This window comes from Callionymus lyra, chromosome 12 (genome assembly GCF_982586985.1).
Source record: "Callionymus lyra chromosome 12, fCalLyr1.hap1.1, whole genome shotgun sequence".
Classification (NCBI taxonomy): domain Eukaryota; kingdom Metazoa; phylum Chordata; class Actinopteri; order Syngnathiformes; family Callionymidae; genus Callionymus; species Callionymus lyra.
In genome coordinates, this window is record NC_141829.1 from 17,103,612 (window position 1) to 17,130,157 (window position 26,546).

General features: G+C 37.6%; 1 protein-coding gene across 3 annotated transcripts in view; it reads right to left on the reverse strand.

Moving 5' to 3' along the window:
- Positions 1 to 26,546, reverse strand: part of hdac4 (histone deacetylase 4) — a 122,483-nt gene that overhangs the window by 39,783 nt on the left and 56,154 nt on the right. For all 3 annotated transcript variants that reach the window (XM_087803854.1, XM_087803853.1, XM_087803856.1), the window contains 10 exons: positions 19,950 to 20,141; positions 19,718 to 19,863; positions 17,111 to 17,261; positions 15,685 to 15,805; positions 14,437 to 14,555; positions 5,158 to 5,286; positions 4,200 to 4,306; positions 4,009 to 4,128; positions 1,955 to 2,168; positions 1,668 to 1,882 (listed from right to left, as the gene is read on the reverse strand). In XM_087803854.1, coding sequence (XP_087659980.1) covers positions 1,668 to 1,882; positions 1,955 to 2,168; positions 4,009 to 4,128; positions 4,200 to 4,306; positions 5,158 to 5,286; positions 14,437 to 14,555; positions 15,685 to 15,805; positions 17,111 to 17,261; positions 19,718 to 19,863; positions 19,950 to 20,141 — 1,514 coding nt within the window. The remainder of the gene's footprint in view (positions 1 to 1,667; positions 1,883 to 1,954; positions 2,169 to 4,008; positions 4,129 to 4,199; positions 4,307 to 5,157; positions 5,287 to 14,436; positions 14,556 to 15,684; positions 15,806 to 17,110; positions 17,262 to 19,717; positions 19,864 to 19,949; positions 20,142 to 26,546) is intronic.

The window sequence follows — 26,546 nt, forward strand, 5'->3', positions numbered from 1 at the left end:
AACTGCAATGTCATGGAACCTCCATTGTTGCATCTATATCTGTGCTACAGAGCTCTTACTGTACTCTAAATGATAACAATCTTTTTTGGCCTTATTAATCCAAGAAAGCTTCAAACAGTCGCCTGTCGACTAATAAATTATTATTAATTACAATAAGTTTAATAGCTAATCTAGTTAGCCAAGGAAGGTTTTAAACTTAATTTGAGTGTTTAAGCTCAAATATTAAGAAAGTTACAGCCTTTTAAAAGTCTGATGTTTTTCTAGATTTTTTAGCAGCTTTTCCATCATATTTGGATGTATCTTGTTTGTTTTTTTGTTTTATTTCCAGGGGAATTCCAGGTGCTTCAGCTTGTATGTCATGTAAATTTGTTTCCTTAACAAGATAAAGACTTCTTCCGTGTCAGTTTGTAGTTAAACCTACGGTTAAAGTTGCTGACATAGCATAGTTAGAATATTGTGTTTGTTTATTTGTTTATTTGACTATGACTTCTTTACTTAAAAGTTGTGAAATGATGACCAGGAATTAAAAAATCACAAACATAGTGATAATATTTATCTTAGTATAGGTCTAGGAAGATGTTAAAAGGTCCATCAGGCCACTTGATGTTCTCTTCAGAACTAACAAAAACAATAAGATAACATGAAACATGATGCTCCGCTAGATATTTTAATTAATAAAATAAAAAAAGTTTCATGTGACTGTGGTGAAAAGAACGTCTTGTTATTTTTCAATTGACTCATGATGCATGACTAGCAAACATCTCTGCTAATTGGTTATGAAAGCCTTTTCTCATTAGCCATCTTTCTATAAAGAAAATGCACTTTTTAAAACTGAAGAAATGAATCCCACGTTATCAAACGGTGAAACACAGACGAGGAACGTGTGGTCATGAATTTTTAAAAACCTTCTGATCTTTGGCTGCTATCGACAGCGCCATGACCTGCTGGTTTGAAACTGAGCTCCTATATTCTATCCAAGCATCAAGTGCATAGAGAATCATTCTTGTAGATCAATGTAAAAGTGAACTTTATCATCCGTTCATTGAGAACGAGAAAAAACTAATTATATCCGTTGACATGCGACTTTAGCAGCTGAGGAGGAGAAAAAAAAAAAGAACCTCGTGTTGCTAAGACAATAACTGTCAATCATTCGTATAATGATGCTGTTGTTTGTGAGTCTCTATTCTCTTCTGTATTAGTCAGATGTTTGTCTGTGTTAAGACACCTTCCTCTCTGTTTCTTCCCTCTGCTTAGCAACCGGACCACATCACTGGGGTCAAAGTTCCTCACCTTTCTCGTTTAGCGTTTATCCGTGATTTTTCCCAAATTGATCCCAAACTTGTTCGTAAACGGTGGGACACGGTTAAGGACAGAGAAGCAGTGAAAGCGAACGGATTCTCATCGACAGTCCCCGACGCTCTCTCTCTACGGTCGTCTTATGTCGCTCTCCTTGCATCCACTGACACATTTCCTGCAAGACCATATTTGGTTTTCGCTTCCTGTGCGGCTCAGTTGCCAGGGCGACGCAGAGAAACAGGCACTTGCGAGTGCAAAGAAAAAGGACTTGTTGATTAGACGCTGGTTTATCTCGCCGGGCGAAGGGAAAAGGCAGCGCGTCGAGCGTGCACAGCTGTCACCGGGATGTAAAAAAAAACATGAAGAGGCACCTTGTTAATGATGTGCTGCTGCTGCTGCTGGAACTGCTGCTTGTGCTTTTCTAGGAACTGCTGGTGTTGCTGCTGGACCACCAGCTGCTGCAGGGCCTGCGCCTGCCCGCACTGCTGCTGAGGCAGAGGTGCCGACTGGGTCCGGCCCAAAGGGTGGTGGCCCCGGGCGAGCTTGGAGACGGAGGGCGAGGCCAGTGGCAGGCCACTCAAGCCCACTGAAGACCGAAAAGAGATGTTGTTTTCATAACAAGTCCTTCAAAAACTTCCGGGCACTTCCTGACACACACCTATGGAATTGTGGCTCTGCTCCAGCAGCACCATGTGTTGCAGCAGGGGGCTGTGGGCAGCTGTGCCCCCCGCAGACGCCTCCCTGTCCAGTGCCGACGATGCCAAGTAGGATGGCAAGTGTGTAGCGGGGAGGAACGGGGAGGTCAGAGGAATGCCCTGCTGCAGCGCCGGCAGTGGCATGCGACTCTCTCCGTCCTGGTGTGAAGATATCACCTGAGAACAAGTGGATAATTCAGAACACGCTTAATGCACGTGTGTGGGGGAGAGAGTTAAAACACACCTAAAACAGCTTCGGCTTGATCTATGATGCATATTAAGAAATGTTCATGAGTAAAATAACATTACATTTTTTTTATGCATTTAAGAAAAGCATCAAAGTTAACTGCAAAACAGGATAGTCTGGAAATGTTTCTCACTGTTGGCCGAAAGTCCGGCTTTGAATTATTTATTTATTTATAATTCTAGTCATCACTGTTTTAATATATTTTAGAAATAGAACGAGCAAGTTTCAGTTTCCTTTATTGTTCTTCTTGATCCATTAAATTATTTAATCATGTAATGATTTTATTCCATCACTGAAATTTATGTGAAAAATAACTTATTATATTATATATATATTTTTTAATAAAGTACTTCGCTACTATATTTTCAGAGATTACAGATATTTACTCCCTCAAGTTTATATCATGAAACTTGAACATTTTCTTATCATATCAAAGCATTTTGAACAGATATTTAGCAGTAAAATTCACACATTTAAATGATCACACATCATTTATCTTGAATTTTTTATATTCATATTAAAGCCCCAATCTGTAGTTTCTGGCTAGTGTTGGAATAATGTAACTGCAATGAAAAAAGTTCTAGAAATGTAGGAATTATACAAACTTATACATGGTATTTGGAAATAAATATGAAATGAGTGCTACTTATTGTGTAGTAATCATAATTGAAGAAAAAATTAACAATACAAATATTTCAATTATCCTTTTCAATTACACAAATGCTCTGGTACGAAAAATTATAAGTCGCATAAGATGACAAACAACATCAGATTTGTCAAATTAAACATTTTTTATGCCATTATTTATTATAATGTTGAATATTTTCACAAGTTATAAAAGCCTGACTTCTATTGAAAGCATTTCATTTGGTGGATATGTCGTTCCTCCTGAGAACAAAATATATAATATTTATTACAATTCGGAAGAAAATAACTTAAATATTAATCGTTGTTAAAGCATTTCCTGTCTGCAATTCCTCACATCTTTGCAATGATGCTCCTCTCTAGACTCTCCACTCGCTCCTGTACATGATTCTTTCATGTCCTACAAACCATGATACGAAACGCTGGTCGTGCAAAGTGCAGAAACACGGAGGCGAGCAGAGAGAGACGGCGAAGACTTGTCGGTGTGGAGGCTGGACTGTCATGTGCGTCCGTGTGCACGGAGGAGGAGGCGGCAGCAGAGAAAATGTGAAGCTAACTGAGCGGGATGGTGTGCGGATCATCTGCGTCAGAAAGTAAACACTGACTAAGTCGGAGTGCTGTGAGACATGCAGTGTTCCTGATCGTCATGGTGACCTGCAGGCTTGCTTTTCCCCCGACGCGTCTTCTTCTGCTCGTGAATGAAAGAGGTCGTTGATCCATCAGAAAATGATGCATTTCAGGTGTTTGATTTATTCAACTTACAGGGGGGAACTACACGATATATAGTGATCCTGTAGTAACAGGGATATATTTGTAGTATTGTCGAGTACTTGACTCTGATGTTTACAGACCACATGAGTCTTGATAAAGTCGTAACTGCTTTCATTTGTTTTAAAGCAAAATATGTCCAAACGTCAGCTTTAAAAGCAGCTGGAGTCAACGGTATCCTCTCGTCCTCAGTCATCTCCAGCCTCTCGTTGGATTTCATTCTTCCTTCAGCCGGAAGTTCGACGTCGATACTTTCTCACACCCCTTACCTAAGCCACGTCTCATAAGGCGATTAAACGCTGGTATGCGAAAGAGAAACATTTGGATTTGGAAACCCGGCCGGCAAGGTGGACTCACAGATGTTCCAGGACTGGTTGCAGGCAGACCCAGAGTGATGTTGGGCAGAGACGGGGAGGTGTAGAGGGAGAGATGTCTCATGCATCCTTCCCTCGCTGCCAGGCGGTGGAGGAGAGAAGCCTGGACCATAAATACAAACGTGAGGTCCATTGACAACAAGCATGTTTAGCAGGGAAGAGAGACGGGTTTACCTCGCCGGGGCTGCCGGACATGATGACCCCGTTCTCATTAGGGATGTTACTGGAGCTGTTGTTGGGGGAGCTGGGACCTGAGCCTGGAGCACTGTTGCACGCTGATTCTTAAAAAAAAACACATTAGCATTCACCCCTTGACCCTTGATTTTTTGATTTTACCCTCACTTTTAAATTCAAACATAAAATAAATATAATTCCTGCACAAGTATTGGTTCACAAATAAAGAAAAATGTTGGTTGTTAATACAATTAAATGTACACTTCCCTATGTTGTCTGCAGCGAACACAACAATTCAGCCCGATATTGTGATTGTTCATAAATCTGTCACTTATAGAAACATAAATCAAACTAAATAAATATAAACAAATATTTTGACATTAAATTTGACTTATAATTTATCATCATTCATTCCAATTTTTATTTTTATTTGGATCAATTAATTATTTATCTCCACTTCATTGTAATGTAAATGTATTGTAATGTAATTTATGTTTTAATCATCTTATTTTTATTCATTTATATAATTGTATTCCTTTATTCTTTGATATATTCAAATTTCTGTGTTGTGTTTACACACTGGACATAACAATTTTCAGATTCTACTATGTGTGTACATTTTTAAAATTTTGCTATTTTCATTTAAGACGTTGTATATACTATATTTAATATATGCATTCGTTTTGGATCATAAGCCCGACGGACTTATCAAGGCTAACATTTATATTCATTAATGAGCCTCTTTTGTGTTCAACAGAAAACCCTGAAAGCGTATCTGTGAGAGGTGAGCCAGCAGCATATGGTGGTGTCTTAAAAGAATCGGATTATTTAAGGTGTGAAATCATTAAGCGGTTAAACTAAAAAATAAATAAACAGGACACATATTTTTGCTTGCTGAAGAGCTGGCATCCAATCAAAATGAGACCAAAATAAATGCGGGGCTGAAAGAATCACTCACCAGCGATATCGAGGGAGCGTTTCTTGGCAGTGGTGATTGGACCGTCTTTCCGTCGAAGGAGTGGGCTGCTGCGTCGCTCCGTCACTTTCTGCTTTAGTCGAGAGCGGAGCTTCAAGTTTGGCTCCGAGGCTGTCGAGACACAGATGGAGGAAGCGAGTTGATTTTTAACAACTTATGCAAAGTCAGATTTTTTTTTTTTTTTGACTGATGTCATATCAACATAAGGATGTAACTACTCATCAGACGACTTTACTTTCAGATCACTTTCCATTATTTCATTGTAAGACAGCTTTTCTCTAAAATCCAAAAATTGCACTTAAATGAATTAATTAAGTAACCCTTAAAGTAATAAAGTAAACACATAATAAATAGAAAATATCTTGTGGATCTTATCGCACTAATTAACGTGAAAAACGGGAGGATACAATAGGTCTGCTTCAAAGCTTGTATCTGATTGGTTCAATTCCAACATGTCAAATTTGACAGAATGATGCCAGTATCACATTCCAGACTCACAGTTCAATTACATTAAATAATCATTATATTAAATTTAATTAATAGGTTCAATAGACGTAAACAATAAGCAAGAAAGACAACAAAAAAACAAGATAATTATTAATTATATTTGAAAATAAGGAAAGAAACCAAAAATCCAAATGATTGTTTTCTAACGACAACAACACATCAACATTTGGTCATGGCTAGTAAAAACACTGGGGGTGTGAAGTAGCAACAAAACTGTTCTTGGATTGTCGAGTACTTGACTCTGGTGTTACAGAATTTACAGACCACATGACTCTAGATGAAGTCGTAACTGCTTTCATTTGTTTTTACACCAAAATATGCTCAAACATCAGCTTTAAAAGCTGCTGGACTTGACTGTATCCTCTGATACTCAGTCATGGCCAGGATCTTGCAGGATTTTATTGTTCCTATAGCTGCGGAGGATGTAATGACTGCTGCCATCAAGTTAATTGTAAATGATTGAATTCTTTTATTTTAAAACACAATGTATTGATGTATAAACAATAAAACAAATAGGATAAAAATAAAATATTATTTGACAGCCGCACACAAAAAAAAAATGGTACAGTGCTGTTGAATATAGTATGTTATAGTATGATATAATTGAAAAAATATTGCAATATTCAAGTGTATTAATATTTAAATACACCCCTAGAAAACGCGTATAAAATGATGCATATATAATAAACAAGCACTGTCCCCACAAACAACATGAACACACTGGTATCTCTATGGTTAAATCAATGTATGTCAATACGTTCGATTGCATAACAGCAACAATCCTGATATAGTGTTTGACCTTTGTGTTCTCTGAGGGTCAACGACCTCCCTGGCTTCCAGAAATACATACGCAGTGGTGACGGTCGTTCAGACTCGACCCAGAGACAACACAAGGGATACCACAAACCCATTCGTTTTCAGGCCTTTGGGTCACGTTGACCCTTAGATAACACATAAGGTTTAAGAAGTTCACTTCTTTACCGTCTGGTACCATCTTTTGTATTGAGTTCTCCGGGCCTCATGTTGTTTTGACTAATGAGGGCGTCCCTATAGGCCGACAAATTAGCGGGCGCGCCGTAATCATATGACGGTTCGGAGGTGACGAAACAACAGGTTCGAAGCGGTCGACTGTCGATCTCCGTTGACCTCACACTTGTCGCAAACATTGTTTTTAGCGACGGTCGAGACGACGAACGCACGCAAGCCTTTTATGTACGTCAGTACGTCCAGGTCAGGATCGCTCCCGGGTTTCCAGATTTCCTCTCGGAGTGGAAGAGCTGACCCGGAGCGGTGGTGGTCGGATGAATGGAGTCATACAGCATTGGGTCAGGGAGAGGCCCTGGCACTTTCTAGCCGATCCCCATCTATTTTTTCTCTGCCGCGCAAAACCCAAACACTGGCAGCTTTATTCCCCCTTTTGCAATGGCTTAATTACTTGGACGCTTAACCAAAAGTTGACCTTGTGTTTATCCCACGACCTTGCATCTTTCAGACCACACAGCCCTTGCAGCGGCAGCTTTGATTTCATTTCACTCGACGAGTGATTTGTCTCAAGAAAAACACTCATCGTCAAGCACCTGTCTGCAGCGGAACCACAGGTAGCATGGCGGTCGATCGGAGGACGTGATCGAGAATCTATTCTTGACTCATTGGAAAAAGGTCAACAAGCGAAGCTCTTATCGAGTGATTTCAGCGTAAGTAGTTCATAAGTGTGATCGGGACCACAGAACCCCCCCGCGAGGATGCGCCCCTCCCAGGTAGTCGTTTGTTGTAAATTGCCCACAAGGTTTCCTCAACGGTAAATCCAGTTAATGTCAACAGACTGAGCTTGAAATCGGACACACAACTCCTGTAATGGCTCATCAAGGAAGCTTCAGTGAGCTTGAAAGCGACTATCGTCAGGACCTCATTATAGCGCCGCGTCACCAGCCGGAGAACAATCCGGCATCTATAACGTCTAAGTACTTTTTCAAATGCACTTACCATTTTTTTTTTTCGAAAGGAAAACAATGTGCTGGACTTATGAAACTCAATTATTTAAAAACATGCTTCTCCTAAGTGGACGCCACTCCTGCAGTGTCTTTGTTAAGAGGCTGAAACGCTGTGCATTAGCTGAACTCCACCACTGTTGAGAGACAGCCAGTGAGAGACGCCTGGAGAAGGGCATCGGAGTTTATATTTAGCTTAGAACACCGAGAGTGGGTTGACATTTCTGAGCTATTATCCCTAAAACAGTACAGATTGGCAATAACCGCTGTTGCAAGTATAAAGAAATCAACCTACTTTGCTAAAATGCAATCTTATCAACCATATTAACAGCAGTTGGTAGTTTAATTTCCTTATCATGACTACACATCTTCAGAAGTATACAGTATTAAGAAAAGGCAGTGGATAAAAATAATAATATCAATAGTTTTATAACATGGTTTGGAGATTAAAAAGGCTAAAATCCTATTTTTTGGTCCATTTTTCATAAAATTGAATCTCCTCTTTTCTTTATTCTTCATTTACTTTTTGTTTGGGCTCTCTAATCTTTTACAAAAACTATCAAATTCTGAGTAAATATTTATCGACAATATTATTTCATGAAAACGCAAACATTGTTTAGTAGCAATCTTTCAGGAAGTAAAGTCTGCATTAATAAGAACAAATAAATAAATGATAAAATAATAATATAATTATTAAACTGGTTTAAATTGGTTTGTTTTCGTGACATTTTACCTTCTTTTTATTGAGTATTCGTTTACTTTATTCTGTGTGGTTTAAATGTTTTTTTTATAACTCATTTTTTTAAACAAAATCTGTGGAATTATGAGTGAATAAAAGGTAGACACACAACAATTCCAGAACGATTTTCAGGAAGCAAAAGGCGGTCGCTTAAAAAAAGAAAAAGAAAAAAAAATAATAACAAGATTTTAGACATTTTTGGTTTGTTTTCTTAACATTTCATTTATTTTTCTTGAGTATTTCTTTGTGCTTTTTTAAAAAAAAAAATTGTCGAATTACAGAAAAAACAAGTAAATTACAAGAGATTAATTTCCAGTAACAACGAATAAGATTAAAACACATTGTTACTTGTTCTAGTTTTGCGAACCGTCATCAAAGATTTGCATAATAATGTCAATAAAACTCAAGTAACGTTGGAGGACACGAGGGAATCGAACATTTGTTTCCACGGTTTATTGGAAAAGAAGAAAAGGAGTGGGACGGAAGGAAAAAAGACGACGTTTCTGACCATATAGATCGTACTCATGAGGAAGTTTGTATTACAACCGAACGTGTGTCTGAATAAACAACGGTCATGAAGAGCGACTTCTCTGAGCAGAGGTCACGAAGACTTGCTGGAACCGGAGAAACGTTCAGCTCGGTGGGAGTCAAGGTCCCTGTATCCTGAGTAATTAAGAAATGGAAGGATTAAAAGAGAGAAAGTGTGACAAACTAGAGGTCAGGCGACCCGGAAGAGAGGAAGGGGGGGGTGCTGCTGCAGGGGTGTGTGGGCAGAGATAGCCACGTCCATCTCAGGACAGAGTGACTTTGAAGGGTGTTAATGGCCACTGGACGCACACACACACACACACACATACACACACACAAACGCACAATAAAGAGGCCAGACTGGTTTTACTGCTGACGCTGGTGTTTCACAGCAGCCCCTCCCTCGCCTCCGTCCATCTCCGCCTGCTCTCCTAAGCTCCTGTCAAAATTTCCTCTCGCTGGTTTGTGCGAGCGGATGAAGCAGTTACTTCTGTATGATGTAGCTTTTTGGGTTTATCTAGTCCGTCCACCGGGGAGGAGAAACACTTTGAACCAGGAACAGGGAGAGGTTTCAAACACAAACTTCCCATTAAAACATATTTTTTGTCGGTTATTTTCTTTTTTATTGTTTAAATGTTACTCATTTTAATTAAGTGACACTTTTTAATCATCACTTACTTAATAATCAGATCCTATTGTGTTGGTTTGTATCCGGATTGATAAACATCAGCTTCATAAAACTCCCCAAACAGGAAACTAATTTCAATGACAATGACTTTATCATTATCTTCTGGTGACTGCCAGCCACAGATCTAACCTCACGTCACACAAAAGACAACCTCAAATTAGCAAATAAATTTTAGAAGATGACTTCTGTCTTTTACAAGATATACACTTTTTTTTAAAAGGAAAAATAAGTTTGTTTATTTTTTCAAACTATACCCGGCCAGATTGAACTGAAAGAAAAGAGTCAAAACCAAATATAAGCCGTACAAACTCAATTTGAAAAGAAGAAATAGAAATAGTACTTTGTACTGGAGGCAACTTTTCATAACTAACATGAGATATTTAAACAGGCCTTTTTTTTCATAACGGTGCTTCTAATAAGGAAGTACAAATAAAAAAACAAAAAAAAACCAGCCTCGAACAGTCATTGTCAAGTTTGCGGCATATACTTTTATTTCCTCATCTTTTCACATTTAGTCAGCTCTTTACGCTGCCGTCTCCAACATCTATGCCAAGCCTTTGTACAAACATTTCTATTTCCCTCTTTGACGGCTGCATCAATTGTTCCAAATCAAACTAGCATTTTCCTCTTGTTCTCGTTTAACTAGTAACTAACAGATTAGCCGCATCGTTGTATAAACCACGGGGTGAAAAGCATGTTTAAAAAGTAGCATCTTATAGTCTGGAAACTATGTTAACTTCATTGTTTTTGTTTAGCTTTACTTGGGAACGAAGACTCTGTTGTACGGTCAAATTAAAAAGTCATCAATTTACAATCTGCAATATTAAATAGCGAAAATACTTTATTTATCTCAGAAAAGAACACAACACTGTTGGTTCTTTATTTAAAAACAACTGTTTAAGCTGCAGAAGAATCCAACCAGAATAAAACTGATTTTCTTTCTCCAACATTTGAGTTGGCATTCACAGGCACAGCATCACTTTTTTTTGGGTGGAAAAGGATCAAACGACACATGAATGTTCCCATCAGTCGGAGCAGTTTTATTAATACTGCGGGTCCTCGGAGTAACAGTAATAGTCCTATGATCAATTCTCGCGATTCATGATCGCCATTAAAACCCTGCAAAATTCCCAAACCCTTCGCATCTGATGACTTATCAATACCTGATTAAACGTTGGAATAAGTGCTGCTTAAATATTTCAGCAGCGTGTGGAGGAGGAAGACCGACTCGCTCGTACGAAGCGCATCGATCAGCCGCCCGTCTGTGTTGACAGACAGCAGTCCAGAGCCGGCTGGAGCGCTGATGGGGGAAGACTGAGATTTCACATAACAGGAGGAGGGGGATTTATGGAAATCAATAGAGCAGTTTGCTGAAACTCATCAACGGAGCTTCCCAGAAATACCTAGCGGTGCCTGTGCATTATAGAGATGGATGCCTGTAGACGGAGGGAAGGATTGACCGTTTCGTGGCCGTAACAAAACAAATCTATTATGGGTAACAGTTGCTGGACACAGGCTTTCTTTGAGGATCATTCCTATAATCTGAATGTGATGCATCCAAAAAATGTGTTAGTTATGAGTTTAAGTCACATTTTCCCAGCATGCACCAGTAGATAACAAGGTGTGATCATTGAGATAAGCTATTCAGAAAATGAGGGAAATAATATTACAGAATTAAAAACTTTCCAAAGGCTATAAAAAGATGATTATTTTAAAAAAAATTGCTTGATGCAATGCAGTTATAAACTTAGCAATTATCTTGACAAAGATGTATGATAGAAAAAATAGATTGTAACCCACAAATACATATTTAATTCAAACTTGATAAAGTCCAGTTTTGAATCTCGAATATAAATGATCTTTATTTTGGGGGGTTTTCCACCAGGTTTTTAAGTAGAAAATTTTAAACGAAAAGAAAATAATTAATAAAAAATTAAGGTTGCTTGTAGTAGCTTCTAAAATATAGACTGAAATGATTTCCTATTTTTGGTCAATGCTTATTTTTTGGTGTTTTAATGAATTTCAGGCACATAAAATGCTAACCTATAGTTTATTGATTTGGAACTTGACATAATTTGTGTATAATGAGGCCTGTAATGTGCTTTTTTAACTTTTGATAGTGTAGTTTTAGCTTTGATTTCCAGCCTCGTCACAATTTTATATAAAGTTTATATTATTTTTTTAATAATGGATATGTTGCACATTTGTATGTACTTTGGTGCCACCGGTAAACCACCAGTAAAAGACTGTTCATCTCTCTCAGGGAATTTGGCATCAAGGAAAAATATTTTCCTGGTGATTTTTCTTTTTCTTACCCGACTGTTTTGTTTTAAAACCCAGTTGGAATGTGATCCAAATAAAGTGAGGTAATTATTCTTTTGGATTTGAGCTTACTAAGTACAAACCCTTCTTCATACTTTCCCCAAAGCCACACCTAAAGAGTGACGTCACAATGCAATTGTTCTTGAGTGATCACATGCATTAAATAGCAACCTTTTGTTATTGCTCAACAGCTTTACTTGACAACATCACATGTTGCCAGTGAACAAACTGAAATATGACTCCAGTTATTTTTAGATGGATAGAAGTGTATCCTTTTGAAAAATGACTTTGGGAAATTAGGTATTTATTCTGTTATATCAATATATTGGATTAGAAGTTTTCACTTGCCATTTAGTTACTTGTTTAGTGATTGTTAGTTTTATTGACTTAATCACTTTGAATGAGCCACCAATAATTGGAAAGTATGTCTACAGTACTGTATGTTCGCAGGTTACTTAAAAAAACGATCGTTATCTTTAGCAACAATATAGACAAAAAGTGTCAAAGAGTATTCTGCAAAAAGGTTCTTTGATGAAGGTTTTTCTATTGATGAAAAAGAAAACATTTTTTTCTTTTCCGCTTTACAAATAAACTATACAATACAATTATATGGAATATAAATAAACTCAAGAAGGGTTTTTGTGACCCTGATTGATACTGTAAGTATAAACTTCAATGTTTGGTCTATTGTCATTGTGATATTTTCAGAATCCAGAAAATAAAGTGCATTAAAGCAGAATAATTCATATTATCCGTAGCCATATTTTTAAAAAATCACATCACGTTATTAAATAATAAGTTGTGAGCTAAGCTTGACATTAAACTTTACAGTAAATCTTGTATTTAGTGAGACTGCGTGTGCGTCAGCGAGAGGTCGGGGTCAGCATTACAAGTTGCGTCTGCCTCACAGGCCAAACAGACTTCCTGTCAGAACTCTCAAAGTGTCTCTGTGCTGGACAATGGAGGCCTGTTATGGCCAACTGCACATCTGACAGAAAATGATTCTTAGGATATTAACTATTCACACGCATTCTATACTGAGATGGTGAGGAACAGCGTCATCTGTGAGCGAGCAGGATGCCAGAGTGACACACAACTGTGGCGACTACTGTCCTGCACTTCCTCTTGTAAACAATTCATCTCTGTTTCAGGGTTAAAATAGAGCCACGTTGATGCAAAGCGCTCTTATAACTACACTTACCAGGAAAACCAACCGACTCCACAAGAGCTTTTATCTTTACACTTATTTACAGAGAGTAAATTGGCAACAGCTAGATGACCAGTTTATGACAATGCTGTTACATTATTGGGACACTAGGGGAGCCAGAAACACAATTGTAGAACGTGCGGATTGGACCTTTAATATTAAGAAAAAAGGAAAACTCAGTATGAGATTTGCTGCAACTAAATATAATTAAGAAAAGTTTTCATTAAAAATCAATAAATATTGTGGGGACATTTAAAGTTTCAATAAAGGAACGATTATGAAAATAAAATAAAAACTTTGAATGGGAACATTCCTAACGACACAAAGACTGGTAAAAGGATATTAAGACGTGCTTTTATGATGTAAAACAATATCAAGGTCTGCGCTAAAGCCAAACACTCTTCTGTGAATTCAACTCTGACAGGTCAATAGCTCATAGAGAACAAAATTTATTGATTTTGGGGCATTTTTAAAACTCTTTTAGAAAATCAAAAACGTGTATTTTTACAGGGTTTTTTTGGACACATTAAATGACGCTTCCAAAATCTGGGTAACATTGTTTTGTGTTCACATTATTTGCCAACATAAACAATGCTTGTGAGGCACTTATGAGGCGTAAACTCTTTGGACATTTTTTACTTTTTTGATAGAAAAACGAAATAATTTCTTTCTGGATTTCTTGGAAAATTATGTTTTCAAATTTGGGTAACACACATATTCAAAATAAATAAATATTGTGTGTGTATTAGGACATTTATATTTTTAAATATATGCAGGAAGGTTTATGAAACAAATTAAAATACAACAACTTTAAATAGAAGGGACACTTGGTATGTTCATTAAAAGGATATTTAAGTTTCTGATGTAAAACAGAGCTAAAGCCCAAGACTGGTTGTGTGAATTCAACTCTGACAGCTCTAGAACATGGCGTTTAGAAATCCAGCGAGACCCTAAAGTCGAGGCTTTGTGAGACGACATCAATCTTGAACAGCTCCTGACAGGAGGGAAAGAATGTCCAGTACATAGTTCAGCCTTCAGCTGTGCAAGTGGGCAGAGGTTCAGGTGAGAGCAGCTGCTAACACTAAGTGAATAATCGCTGTGGTCGAGTAGTTGACGGAGAAATAACAGGAAGATCACTAAGAAGAAAGCAACCCTCGGCCGGAGTAGCAACACAGAAAACCTTTTGTCAGTCGGAAGTACAAATATCAAACGACTTGAAAAACCTAAACCAAAGGTTTGTTATAGTGACTGACTGACTCTTATATCCAAAAACAATAAGTACCTGTTTTCCGAAGAGGAAAGTCGTCCTTAGAGTCGTAGGTTCCCAGCATCGGATGATGGTAGGCTGACAAAGCCGTCTGTGGCGGAGAGCTCTTGTCCAAAGAGCTGTGTTGTGTTTTTCTGTGACAGAATAGAGTAAAAGTTAAGATGACGAGCACACTTCATACCAACACTTTATGGCAGAAAAATATGCTCAAGACCAAGACACAGATATCTGACGAAAGAAGATGGACTTCCTGAGGTGAATGAATATGGTATACTTTAGGAAATGGCTGTTCAACCAGCTTTTTATTAATTTATTTGATCCAAATTGTATTCATTTTTTGTTGGCAAATGTAAATGCTTACTGGGAGTTTACTGAAATGTGTTATTTGTTGTCATACGTCCCATCTTTACTATATATTATGAGCGACATAACATCAAATTACAGGCTACAAATGGCCCAGTACAAAGAGATAATTAAAAGTAAAAAGTTGTTTTATTACTAGGGCTGGGTGACAATTGAAAACTTTCGATATTGGTACCGATACCGATACCTTTCCGTTATTATTGGTTCCTGAATGGTACTTTTTTCCATAACAATCTTATAAAATCAGTTCAAAGAGAAGGAAAATGTCACTAAACATAGTAAGAATCTTGAGGTAATTTGCCGTTTTCTTGCAGAAAAAAAAAGATAATCAGATCATTTCCAGTAGTTTATCTGTTTTTCAAGTTTTGATCGCAAGCTTCAATACTCCAAAACTCCAAAATACTACGAAAGCATTTCGGCCGTTGCCACAAAAAGAACAGAGCTAAATATGTATATATTACTATTTTTTTCAACATTTTATTTCTGTTTTTTGGTGGAGAGAAGGTATTAAAAGGCTCTTTTCATTTTCTAAGCTGCAGCTTGCCTATCTTGATTAATACTTCCTTAATGTTACTGAATTTACTGAACAGATAAAGTAATCTGCTAAATGATTCAGTTCCTTTCTGTGATTATCTTCAAATCATTTTTGACCTAAAAGAACACACTTTTTATCTCTGGCTGCTTCAGATGCACATCAACCACAACAATCATGAAATCAGAGAGCGTCTCCTCCTCTGTCATCATTTATTTGAGGTACATTGTCAAAGCGTCTGTGGCTTTAACAAAAGAAGTCGGTTTCTAAACATCTGAAGCGCTTCATCTAAAAGGACACGAAAATAAAAGGCAGTCCAAACCAAACTAATAGGGGATGTGTGTGAAAGGGAAGGCGCTGATACTCACCCATACCAGTATCTTGGATCAGTCGGCAGACAGTGGTTGAAGTTTCGCTGGGCCAGCGCTTTCTTCTTGTTCAAGACAAACTCCTGGAGCCGCAGCTTTACCTCCGTACTGGCGACTGCGCCTGCACAGCGATCCAGTGTCAAGGAAGTTCAGAGAAGGTTTGATTCTACACAAAATCCCCTAAAGAAAGCTGCAGTAAAGATCAATGGCGACCAGTGTGTTTCTCCTCAGACAGTACAGTATAGTGTCTCCAACAGCTCATTTTAATGCAGAAAGAAACAAGTAACAAACCGAAGCTTTTGCTAAGTTCAAACCACCAGCACTTCGAAGAAATTGTTGTTTTTTTAAATGAATACCAAACTGTGTGTCTGTGGTCCATCTTTTTCACGGTTGTCATGATTAATCTAATTACGAATGGGAACGCAATAACACATCAACAGCCAAGAATGACTCAGTGATGCCCAATTTCCTCTACAGTCGACACGCGAAGGCATCCATTCTTGCCGCTGTCTTCCACAAGTAGAGCACAGGCCACCTGTAGAGTTGTGGCACTTTTCTATTGCAATATGAACTCTTGTTTACTAGAATTTTACAATTTTAAATTCCTACTTTTAGTGTCAAGTCTGAATGTTTTGTCTAATAAATGCATGGTATAAACATATAAACAGGTAGGAATGAGTATCATCAAACTTTTCAATTGCTTAAGGAATGCTCAAAAAATGGATGTAAAATTTGTCCAAAAAGTTTGGTAAAAGAGATTTTTTTTGAATAGTTAACAATTTTAACTTTTTTTAATAGTAGGGGCTTTACCTTTTTTAGAATGCTGTGAATTATGACTTTATTTTTAAATACATGCTTGGTATTTTTATTTTAGACAAACAAAGAATCCGGTAAAACCAAGTGCCATTATCAAGACCCATCCGTATTAACAGGGCAATATAAATTAACATTAAAGTTTGATTTAAAATAGTTTTTTAAGGATTTTTCTCTTTTAAAATGTACTTTGAAGGCTGTTTAAAAAACACACTGAAGTGTGTAAATATTCCCTTGTTTTTATTCAAAATAAAATTGTAATTTAAACAGATTAAATAGCATTTAATTACATCTAATCCGGGATTACCTTGACAAATAAAATGTGAATTGTAACTAGTTTTTGGTCTTAAAATGTTGTGAACAAAGCAAAATGGGGGCAGCACGTGGGCCACTGGAGAATCCTGCTTTTGTTGATACACCCGTCACGGATAAATGTTGTCGACTCCCCCCTGTGGCGAGTGTGTAAGGTCAGGTGGTTCTGACCACGAGTCCAAGAGGACAGGTGTCGTCACAGAGGGGCCACGTTTGGACCCCCGTCGTGTCGAGGTGAACGAGCAGGAGTCTCTTTTGTTCGCGGCCGTGAAAGGTGAAGCATTAGAGAAGGTGAACTCACTCTCTTGTCCTCGTTCCTTGTGCTTGAGCTGGTGCAGCTTGTGCTCCCGCTGCTGCTTCTCCAGCTCCTGCTCATTACGCTGCTGCTCGATTTTCCTCTGATGCTCCAGCAGCTCCTGTTGATGCTTCAGTGCCAGTAAGTCCTGTTGGTGCTGGTGTGCAGAAGCAACATGATAAAGAATCAATGTCAGGCAGGCTGGAGGAAAGTTTGAAGAGTCAATAGTTTAAGCAGGATTTTCTCGCTCAGGATCTCACATCATGTTCAGCAGATCGATAACACTGCACTTTTTATTTATATCTAAACACAAACTGGATTTATTGTATTCAGTTGAAAACAATTGTATTCATAATTATATCAAAATAATTGTATTTAGTAATGTGAGTTAGGACAGAATGTTCTTTTTCTTTTGGATTAAACTCATTTTTAAAGGACATTTTTAACTGTTGCCATTTTCTCCAGAGCTTTAGTAAGTGACCATATTCTGAATATACTACACAAAACCATCACAGCCCTATTTAGCTATAAATATCTACATTTTCTCTTTAACTCCGATTGCTCTGATTAGGTTTTGAATGCAGTTATTTGATTATATATTATATAATTAGGAAAATGTTGTCACAACATGATCTGGAGCTTGTAATAAATGCATTTGTGTCTTCACGCCTGGACTACTGCAACAGTTTGTTTTCATGTCTTCTGACCCGCTCTAGTAGAAGAACTCACATTTCTCCGATCCTTAAAACTCTTCACTGGCTTCCAGTTTCTTTCAGGATAAACTTTAAAATTCTGGTTCTTACTTTCAGATCTATCTATCGGTCAGGCTCCTCCTTACATCCCTGATCTGATCCAGACTTACACCCCAGCTCGGGCTCTGAGGTCTGTGGATCAGAATCTACTGATGGTTCCTCGCATACGGTTCAGGACCAGAGGAGAGAAATCCTTTCAGGCTGTTGCTCCTAAGCTTTGGAACGATCTTCCTCTCTCTCTGTGTTTGATGATCTACTGACTCCTTAAAGAAACATCTTAAGACGTTTTTATTTGTTCAGGCTTTTCCTTGATTTTCTGGAACTCCTGTTGTGTTATCAGTTTTATCTTGACTTTTAAAGTATATACTTTATTGAATATTGTTTTGATTGTTTAAGCGCTTTGTGACCCTGGTCCGGAAAAGCCCTATGCAAATAAGAATTACTTACTTACTTACTTACTATTCTAGGTTTGGTAGGTTAAACTTACATTTATTAATTGTTTTGACTACTTGAAAATGTTGTCACGTTAAGTTAAATCTTTGTTCTGTTAAGTTAGTATATGGAAAAAGAAAGACGTGTGTAGTTACAGTTCCCCAAAAATACACATAATCAGGACTCTTGGAGAACGAAGTTGTGTTTATAATCAAGGTTGATTTCGGAGGAACCGTTACGTAGAGGGTTGATGAGAGTGACAAGCTCTTATAAAAGACCGACTTTGGGTGGACTGAAGGCAGTTCATCTTAACTTAAAAAATGTGAGTAAAAAAAAGCAAAAATTTTCAATTTGCACCAAGTTTTTTGGACTGAAGAGTATTTTTTAATCAAACTCGGAACTCAGAATCGTGTTGAGATAGAGTTAAAAAACGTTAACGTTCAACTTATGTGTTGATTTAAGTGCGTCTTAAAAAGATCTTGGACCTCTATTGTACTCATCAGTATGTATCCGTTTCTACAAAACTCTTAATTTAATATGCTGGAGATGAAATCTTGTTTACCATAACCACACCCACTCTGCTGTGATTGGTCAAGCATCCAAGTTTGTCACCACGAGTGATCAGTCTTTGAAGTCCCCACCATTAAGGGACTCGTTATATAAAAAAAAGCGGAGCGGGATTACAGCTGGCTAGAGAAGGAGTGAAGCCCATTATTACGTCATAATGGATTCGCTCTCGTAACCTCTCGTTTGCTGAGATTTCAGGGGGAGAACTTTATGAAGTAATAAGTTCAAAACATGGTCATGATGAGAGACTTACTGCATCTTAGAGAGGAAGACTTCACATTTGAAACATGCGAGTCAGGAGGGTTGGCTTTTTACATGAGTCAACTATGGCAACTTTAAATATTAACCACAACAATTTAGTATTTATATTGTTGTTTTTTAATTAATGAGTTGGCTTGTTTTACAGTGTACGAGGAGTGGAGTTAAATCAACTTTTTTCACAGTTTTTACGAGCTCCTAACAGAGTTAAACACATATTCTCAATGGGTCTTGGAGATGCTGAAAAGTACTGACAAAGTTGAGCCGCTAAAAAGAGGACATGTGTGGTTAAAAGAGACGACTCGCTCTAGTTAACCACTCTAGATCGAGTTCTTTGTGGCTACAGAGCAGCAGGTCGCACACGCCGCTGGAGCTGAAGGATTCTCACTCAGGGAATATTCTGTTACTTTCTTTTAAAAGTTGACATGCCGCTACTTAAACGGGATGTCTTGACATAAAACATTCCAAGAGAACTGCCAGCCGATTAGGTTGCAGCCACTTAAGGCGACACACACACCGTGTCCTTCACAGGCAGTGATGTGGAATTGTGCTGAGTCTCCAAGTGTTGGACTGCCAACCATCAGGAGGAGGACAGGAGGCTCACCTTGATGTGTTCATGCAGCTGGACTTCATGCTGCCGCGACAGCTGCTCATGCTGCCTCTGGAACTCTGCGATCAGGATCTGCCGCTGAAGCTGCTGCTTGTGTTTGAGGGACACCAGCTCCTGCTGGAGCCGCTGCTCCTGGTGGTCTGGAGGAGAAGCGCACGTTTTATTTTTATTTTATTTTCTCCACTCGATGGATGAGTCGGAAGAGAAGAAGAAGAAGTTTACTTACTGACGACTGGACCGTTGCTTGGCTCGGACGAGGCGAAGCGGGTGGAGGCCGGGGGTGTAGGGTGAGGCTGGGGGAGCAGTCCGAAGGGATTCTGCTGGTGATGGTGGTGGTCGACGATGCGCAGGTCCATGGGAAGGATGGTTGTGGTGGCAGGAGGCACTGACGTGGGCAGCGCTGCCGCACTGACGTCGACTGGAGGCAGAGAACGATCACATTATTAGTTGTTGAGCTAAGAAGCGACAGACTGACAAAGTGAAGATTTCAAGTTCTTATAGCAATAACTCTGAAGCACCTGAACGCATCATTACTGATCCAAGTTTACACTTCAGCAAAAAACTACTGAATATTGCCTGTAGAAAATGTTCATCACTACTTTCTAAAAGGCTGTATAATTAATTCATTCATTTTCTTTACCGCTTAATTCCTACGGACAATTTCCCCGAGTTCCCAATAAACCTATGTATGTTGTTGGACTGTGGGAGGAAAACAGAGTTCCCGGAGTAAACCTATGCAACACAGGGAGAAAATACAAACTCCACACAGAAAAGTTGGCTCCCGAGCTGAAGGCAAACCGACAACCTTCTTGCTGCGAGAACGACTGCGCCAACTCGCGCCCAGGGTTATACTTTATAAATAAGGAATTTCTATCAATGTCAAATAAAAGAATGGAAAGAGAAAAAGACCCTTAGAATAATCTGGAAACCATTTAAAAAAGGATATAATAAAAAAAAAGTAATGGCCTACTTTAATTTCTTTTTCATTTTTATTTGATTATTTTTAACATTAACATGTTACTTTTATAACATATAGTATTTACATTTTATATACATGTATTTCTCTTAAAATATTTTTCAATTTTCTTTTAATCTATTTTTGACAAGCAAAATATACATAAATAGATACTTTATTGATCCCCTGGAGGAGAAATATTTTGTCCAGCAGTAAAACAACCAAATAAATACATAAATACAATCAAATAAATACATGAATACAATCTAATAACTACTCAGATAGAACCTAATTAACAATAAATACATACGAAATATACAAAAATACATAAATAAATAATTCAAAATTGCCTTAATGGATGTCTTAAAATGTTCCGTTCTGTAGTGAATGGAGAAAAACTACTTTTCTAAATTATAGATTAAAAAAAAAGAAACAGTAAAAAACTGTAACAATGCATCTTTAGGGTTGAAAAAGCAATCAATAGCAAATAAAAAACATTTCTAGATACGGTTTATACAGTAGTTTTACTCCGGCCTCATGAGGACAGCATGAATACAGTGAAAGTGCAGACGTGGCCGCAATTTTAAAGTCTGGGTAACTTTTGTTTTATAGTTATTTACTTGCAAATCTGCTTCTTGTGGTTTATAAAACAACAATTGAATCATTCTTAGTAACCCTAAGAGAGCTTCCTGAATTAAATAAATGATTTATGATGCTGATACACATCAACATTCTGATCATAAACACGAATAATAAAATGCAGAATAAGATCAGCCGATCAATGATGTGAGCTTTAGTGTGGACTTAAGACTAATTAAAAGTAATTTTTATTAAAAAAAAAAAAAAGACTATGTTCCAGCCTTTTCTGAACCTTGAGTACAAAACCGACAAATCCCATTTAATTGCTGCCCATGAGCCCGAGAATATAAACTCAGTTTCAGAGTTGTAAAAAACCCCATCGAGAGCAAACAAAACATTCCATTTGTCTGTAATTGCCGCAGCGTTCCCCGGTGCGTCGTCCTCGCAGTATTGCACTGAATATCGTAAACCTTTTAGGAACACGCGAAAAGATTATTCACGGGAAATCCTTCACTTGCACAATTCTACTCGTCTAGAAACACACACACTCACCACAGATGGGTGATGACACATGGCAACAGGAGCAAAAAAAAAAAAAAAAAGAAAAAAAAATCCCCCTCACTTCAGTAGCAGGGATTTGCTGACACGCATCCCGGCTTACCGCGCGTGCAAATGTGTGTTGATTACAGTGTTTTCCTGTGTATTTATATGTGTGTCACGTGTTCCACGGGGGGATATGTACGTTTAAAAAAAGGGATGATGAACGTGAGCGTGGGGATGATCGAGCTATTTTTAGAAACCGCTCAGAGCTGCCAGTAAACACAACTAGAACTCATGATTAAATGTAAAAAAAAAGGTATAAATAAGCAGCACAAGATGTGCATTTCTGACGCTGCAGTTCAGTTCAATTTAACTGATACAGAAAAGGTCCAGTGGTTTTAAATAAAAAGAGTTTGTTCCAATGATTATGAGTGTGACTGACACATTTATAAAAGATTTAAAAAGATATTCTTCGATTAAATCGTTTTAAATCATCAACAACAACAAAAATCAATAGAAACACTAAAGCTAAAATGACACCTATAGAAAAATTTGAATAAATAAATCTTGAGAGGCTTTAAGAAAATAATAATAATAATGTTAATAATCACATTTATGGTATTATTTGTTATAGATGGACATCCGTTTTTATGTAGTTGTTACACAAAATACAAAAATTGTATTTAAAATTCTGCTTTTTTCTTTCAATCCACACATTCTTTTTAATGTTTTGATTATTTTATGCATGTTATTCCACGATTTTCACACATGTGACGTACGTTTTTACAAATAAAATGAGCTGCTGAATAATTCCTCTTTTACAGCATACTAAATATTCATGTTTAATTTGTTTTTAATTAAACAAATGTACAAAATATATTGGAAAAATGTCAAATTAGTTATAATTTAAGGGGGAAAAAACAGTGTACCAAAAATTGACCACAATTTTAACAAAGAGGATCGTTTACAATTATCAAAACAACTTTGAAAATAAGAAACATATGATCAGTATAGGTGAGATGTAACATTTAAGCAGAAAACTTTATTTAATAGACAACAGTTTAATAGGAAGAAAGGGGAAAAACCATGAGGAGCCAGATTTAATGAACTCAAAGTCGGATACAAACTTGCAGAGGATCTCCAGGATGGCGACTGCAGCAACTTACTAACTACTTCCTGTTTACATAAGCACTAACATACTAAATGAATGTGATGAGCCTTGCTGGGAGAAAAATGACTACTTATGTCATACAAGACAAGTACTTGTTATCGTCCACAGTTTAAGGTCAACAACATGGACATTTTAAAAAAAAAGATTATTGGTCCAGATTATTTTAACAATTACACACACAAAAAAAGAGCAACAATAAGAAGATGACTTTGGTCAGTAACACCTTCTGAAAATCCTTCAGAGGAAAAACCAGCCACTTAAGCGACAATCACTGCTCTGTTTGTTGTCACCATGGCAACGTGCCGAACAGACTGGAATTGATTTTGGTTGATTGTAGTAAAACAGACTCTTGTTTTTCTTGTATAAATGCACTCTTGCCAATTCTAGAAAGTGTTTTTTAAATTACCATTATAATTAGATTCACACACTTGACAGTAGACCTTGGTAACTCGCTAACCCAATTGTTAAAATCTACCCATAGACAATTGAATATGACGGTTTATTAACTTGATTTATTTTTGTTCATGACGAAAACAGTGACATGAACGAACGTGATATGTTGCAACAACAATAACCGTAATTATTTCCTTCTTCCTGCATCATTTTCGGGTGAAGTTTGCATGGTTTCCTGTTTTGCAACGGTTAACATCGGACCTGCCTCTGGGATTTAATCGAAAGCAGTCGAAGATGAATCGTGGATTTTTGGTAGATTATTATTGATGGAGGGTCAGAATGATCATTATTTAATACTTCATAAACATGGGCTGTACAAGACGTCATATATAATATAATACATTCGATTGTTGTAAGATGAAGAGAAGACAATAAGGATAAAAATAAAAAAAAGTAAAATGTGATCTTGAATATTCTGTGATAAGAAGAGCGGCATTTAAAGTACGCTGACATTCAAAGGTGGTGAGGTTGCATTATAGAGGTACACGTGTGATTATATGTGGAGGATTCAGTAGGTACGTAGGTTGATGAAAACATGATTTACAGTTCATATCTGTGTACTGACCCTCCACTCTTGAGCTAAACCTTGAGTCCAGAAGATGAAGATGAAACTCTTTCAAGGCGACTGACATTGTGTCCGTTCTACCGACGTCATAATTGACCGTGAACTTTGACTCTTCCCTCTTATTATTTTGGTTAAAGGACTTCCGGGTAAGAAGCGCGAGTCAAAGTCGAAAGAACGTGTGATCGTCATCCCTCTGGGTAGCAAAGACCCGCCAGTTATCAATACCCTCAAACCAGTGCAGAGCATCTCCGATCCATCACGGACGCCGGAGCGTCCCCCTGTGACCAATGAGGATGTGATGGACTTGTGCTGACTCGCCGATTTAGCCAATGACATCTTTGGTAACCAGGCAGGTTTTAGGGGGCAGGAGGAAACTTGACACTGCCCGACAGGACAGCAGGGGGAGAGAGGAAAAGGGGGTGCTGAGGGGGGGTGGGGTGGTGGCGGGTGTGGCCGGGCCAGACAAGCTGGTGCTTTACTGGTGTGTCAGTGGCTTCTGCTTGTCTAGGTCATCTTGTTTTCTAAATGAGAGTCGGGTCAGCAGCTTCTAGCCGTGCCTCTCGGGCGGCACTGCCGTGTTCTGAAAACAACGATCGCTTTGCAGTTTCATCGCCAAACAACGATTGTTACGAGTGAGTTGCTCAGGGAATTGGAATCATTTTTATTGATTATCTATTTTATTTGAATCACTAATAGTTTTTTTTAATTAAGGAACCAATCACATAGTTTGTATTTTTATTAATACGATGTAAAAAGAAAATTTGACTGACAAGTGAGGGCATAATCCTCAAGATAAAAGGGCGTGGCATTTTTCAACCGATCATAATTGAATCGGCAAATTCATTAAAAAAAACTTGATTCAGTATCATTACGTCCATATTACATACATTCTGAGGAGTTAACACACACCAACTTTTTGAAGGCATAATAAAACAACTACAGGTACAAGAAGTAATGTTACGTTCATTATATTTGTTTTCTTTAGGTATGTTAGATTATAGGTCCACACAACATGGCTTATGTTTGATACTAATCCATATAATACATGATATATGGCTAATAAATACTTTAAATTAAACCAAAAATGGAATAATCATCTATAATAGCCTCTTATAAGTATGTTTATGTAAATAAACAAATTGAGATTTATATATATACACAAATTAAAATATATTAGATATACTCTAATCATGAATCTTACTTATAAAAAAAAAAACTGTTGCAAGTTGAGGTTGTAAAAGTCGAAGTCAATTGTCTGGGGTTTTTTTTGTTCTTTTTTTTCATAAATAAAAATTGTAAAATTGTTGAACCGACCAAAATTTAAAATAGAAAAAAGGGGATTAAAGGCATGAATTAAGTTCAATGACAACTTCTGCTTTCCAGGTGAAACTGTACTCAAACCAGTAAACATACATAACATTTTAATGATATTATTATTATTATATAGATTTCAAAAAAGAAAAAAACTCAAAATAATTACAGTAGAAAACTTCCTTAATTCTAAATATGAGCTGATTGGCATCCAAAGTGACCATGAGTCCTAGTTACGACAAAAAAAAGAATGGCGACATAAATTGTGTGCGTGTTAAACGAGGCTCGGACCTCTGACCCACAAACGTGTATGTTTGTCGCTTCCATCCAACTGAAAGGAAAATAAGACGGTCCTAATGTCCACAATCGGTGAACCGTGCTAAACTTTCAACCTGGCACTCTTCGGCTCGCGGTACATGCAAACATGTACACACACATTCCCCTCAAATGTTTATTCACTAGCTGTAAACATCAAGCTCAAACAAACAAAACCCTTTGTGGGGGCATCAAGCAGATGAGTGCACCTCAAATGGGGTGCCAGTCCACACATTAGCCCGTATGGAGGGTCCGCGGTGGCTATTATAAGACTCCTTTCATCGTCATTTTTTCCCATACGCACTTCAGTTGGCTTCACAGCCCCCCCACCCATATGCGTAAATGAGGCCCTGGACCTCAAGGTTAGCATGACATACCCACTATTTCTGTATATTGTTGGGCCCCGGGGCCCTAGACGGACTGTTTATGCCATAGAACCATGTGTGGAGTCCTTCACACGAGTGGCAAAATAATAAAGATATCAGTTGTGTTATAAAATATTGATAAGGTGGTATATCACGATGTTTCTTTTTGCTATACCGATATTTGACAGAATATATCATTCTTTCGGCTACAAATCATATTTCTTTCCTTTTTTTTATAGATAGATAGAATTTATTAACCCTTCTGGAAATATCCTTCAGGAAATTGAGTTTACATTTTTTTTTACCATAGTTCTTTCATGGTTTACAGTTGTGTTTAAAGTCTGTTTAATGTGATTAATGTGTTATTGTGAAGTGAATTTAAAGTGTGAATTGTTTATTTACAATTAACATATATTCAGGTCTTTGTTCTTTTTTTTGTGTTGCAATTAAACTTTCGCAGTCATAACGTCCTAAGCAGCTAAAGGAAGAATGAAATCCCGTGACTGAGGACGAGAGGATACAGTCGACCCCAGCTGCTTTTAAAGCCGATGTTTGGACATTTACAGTTT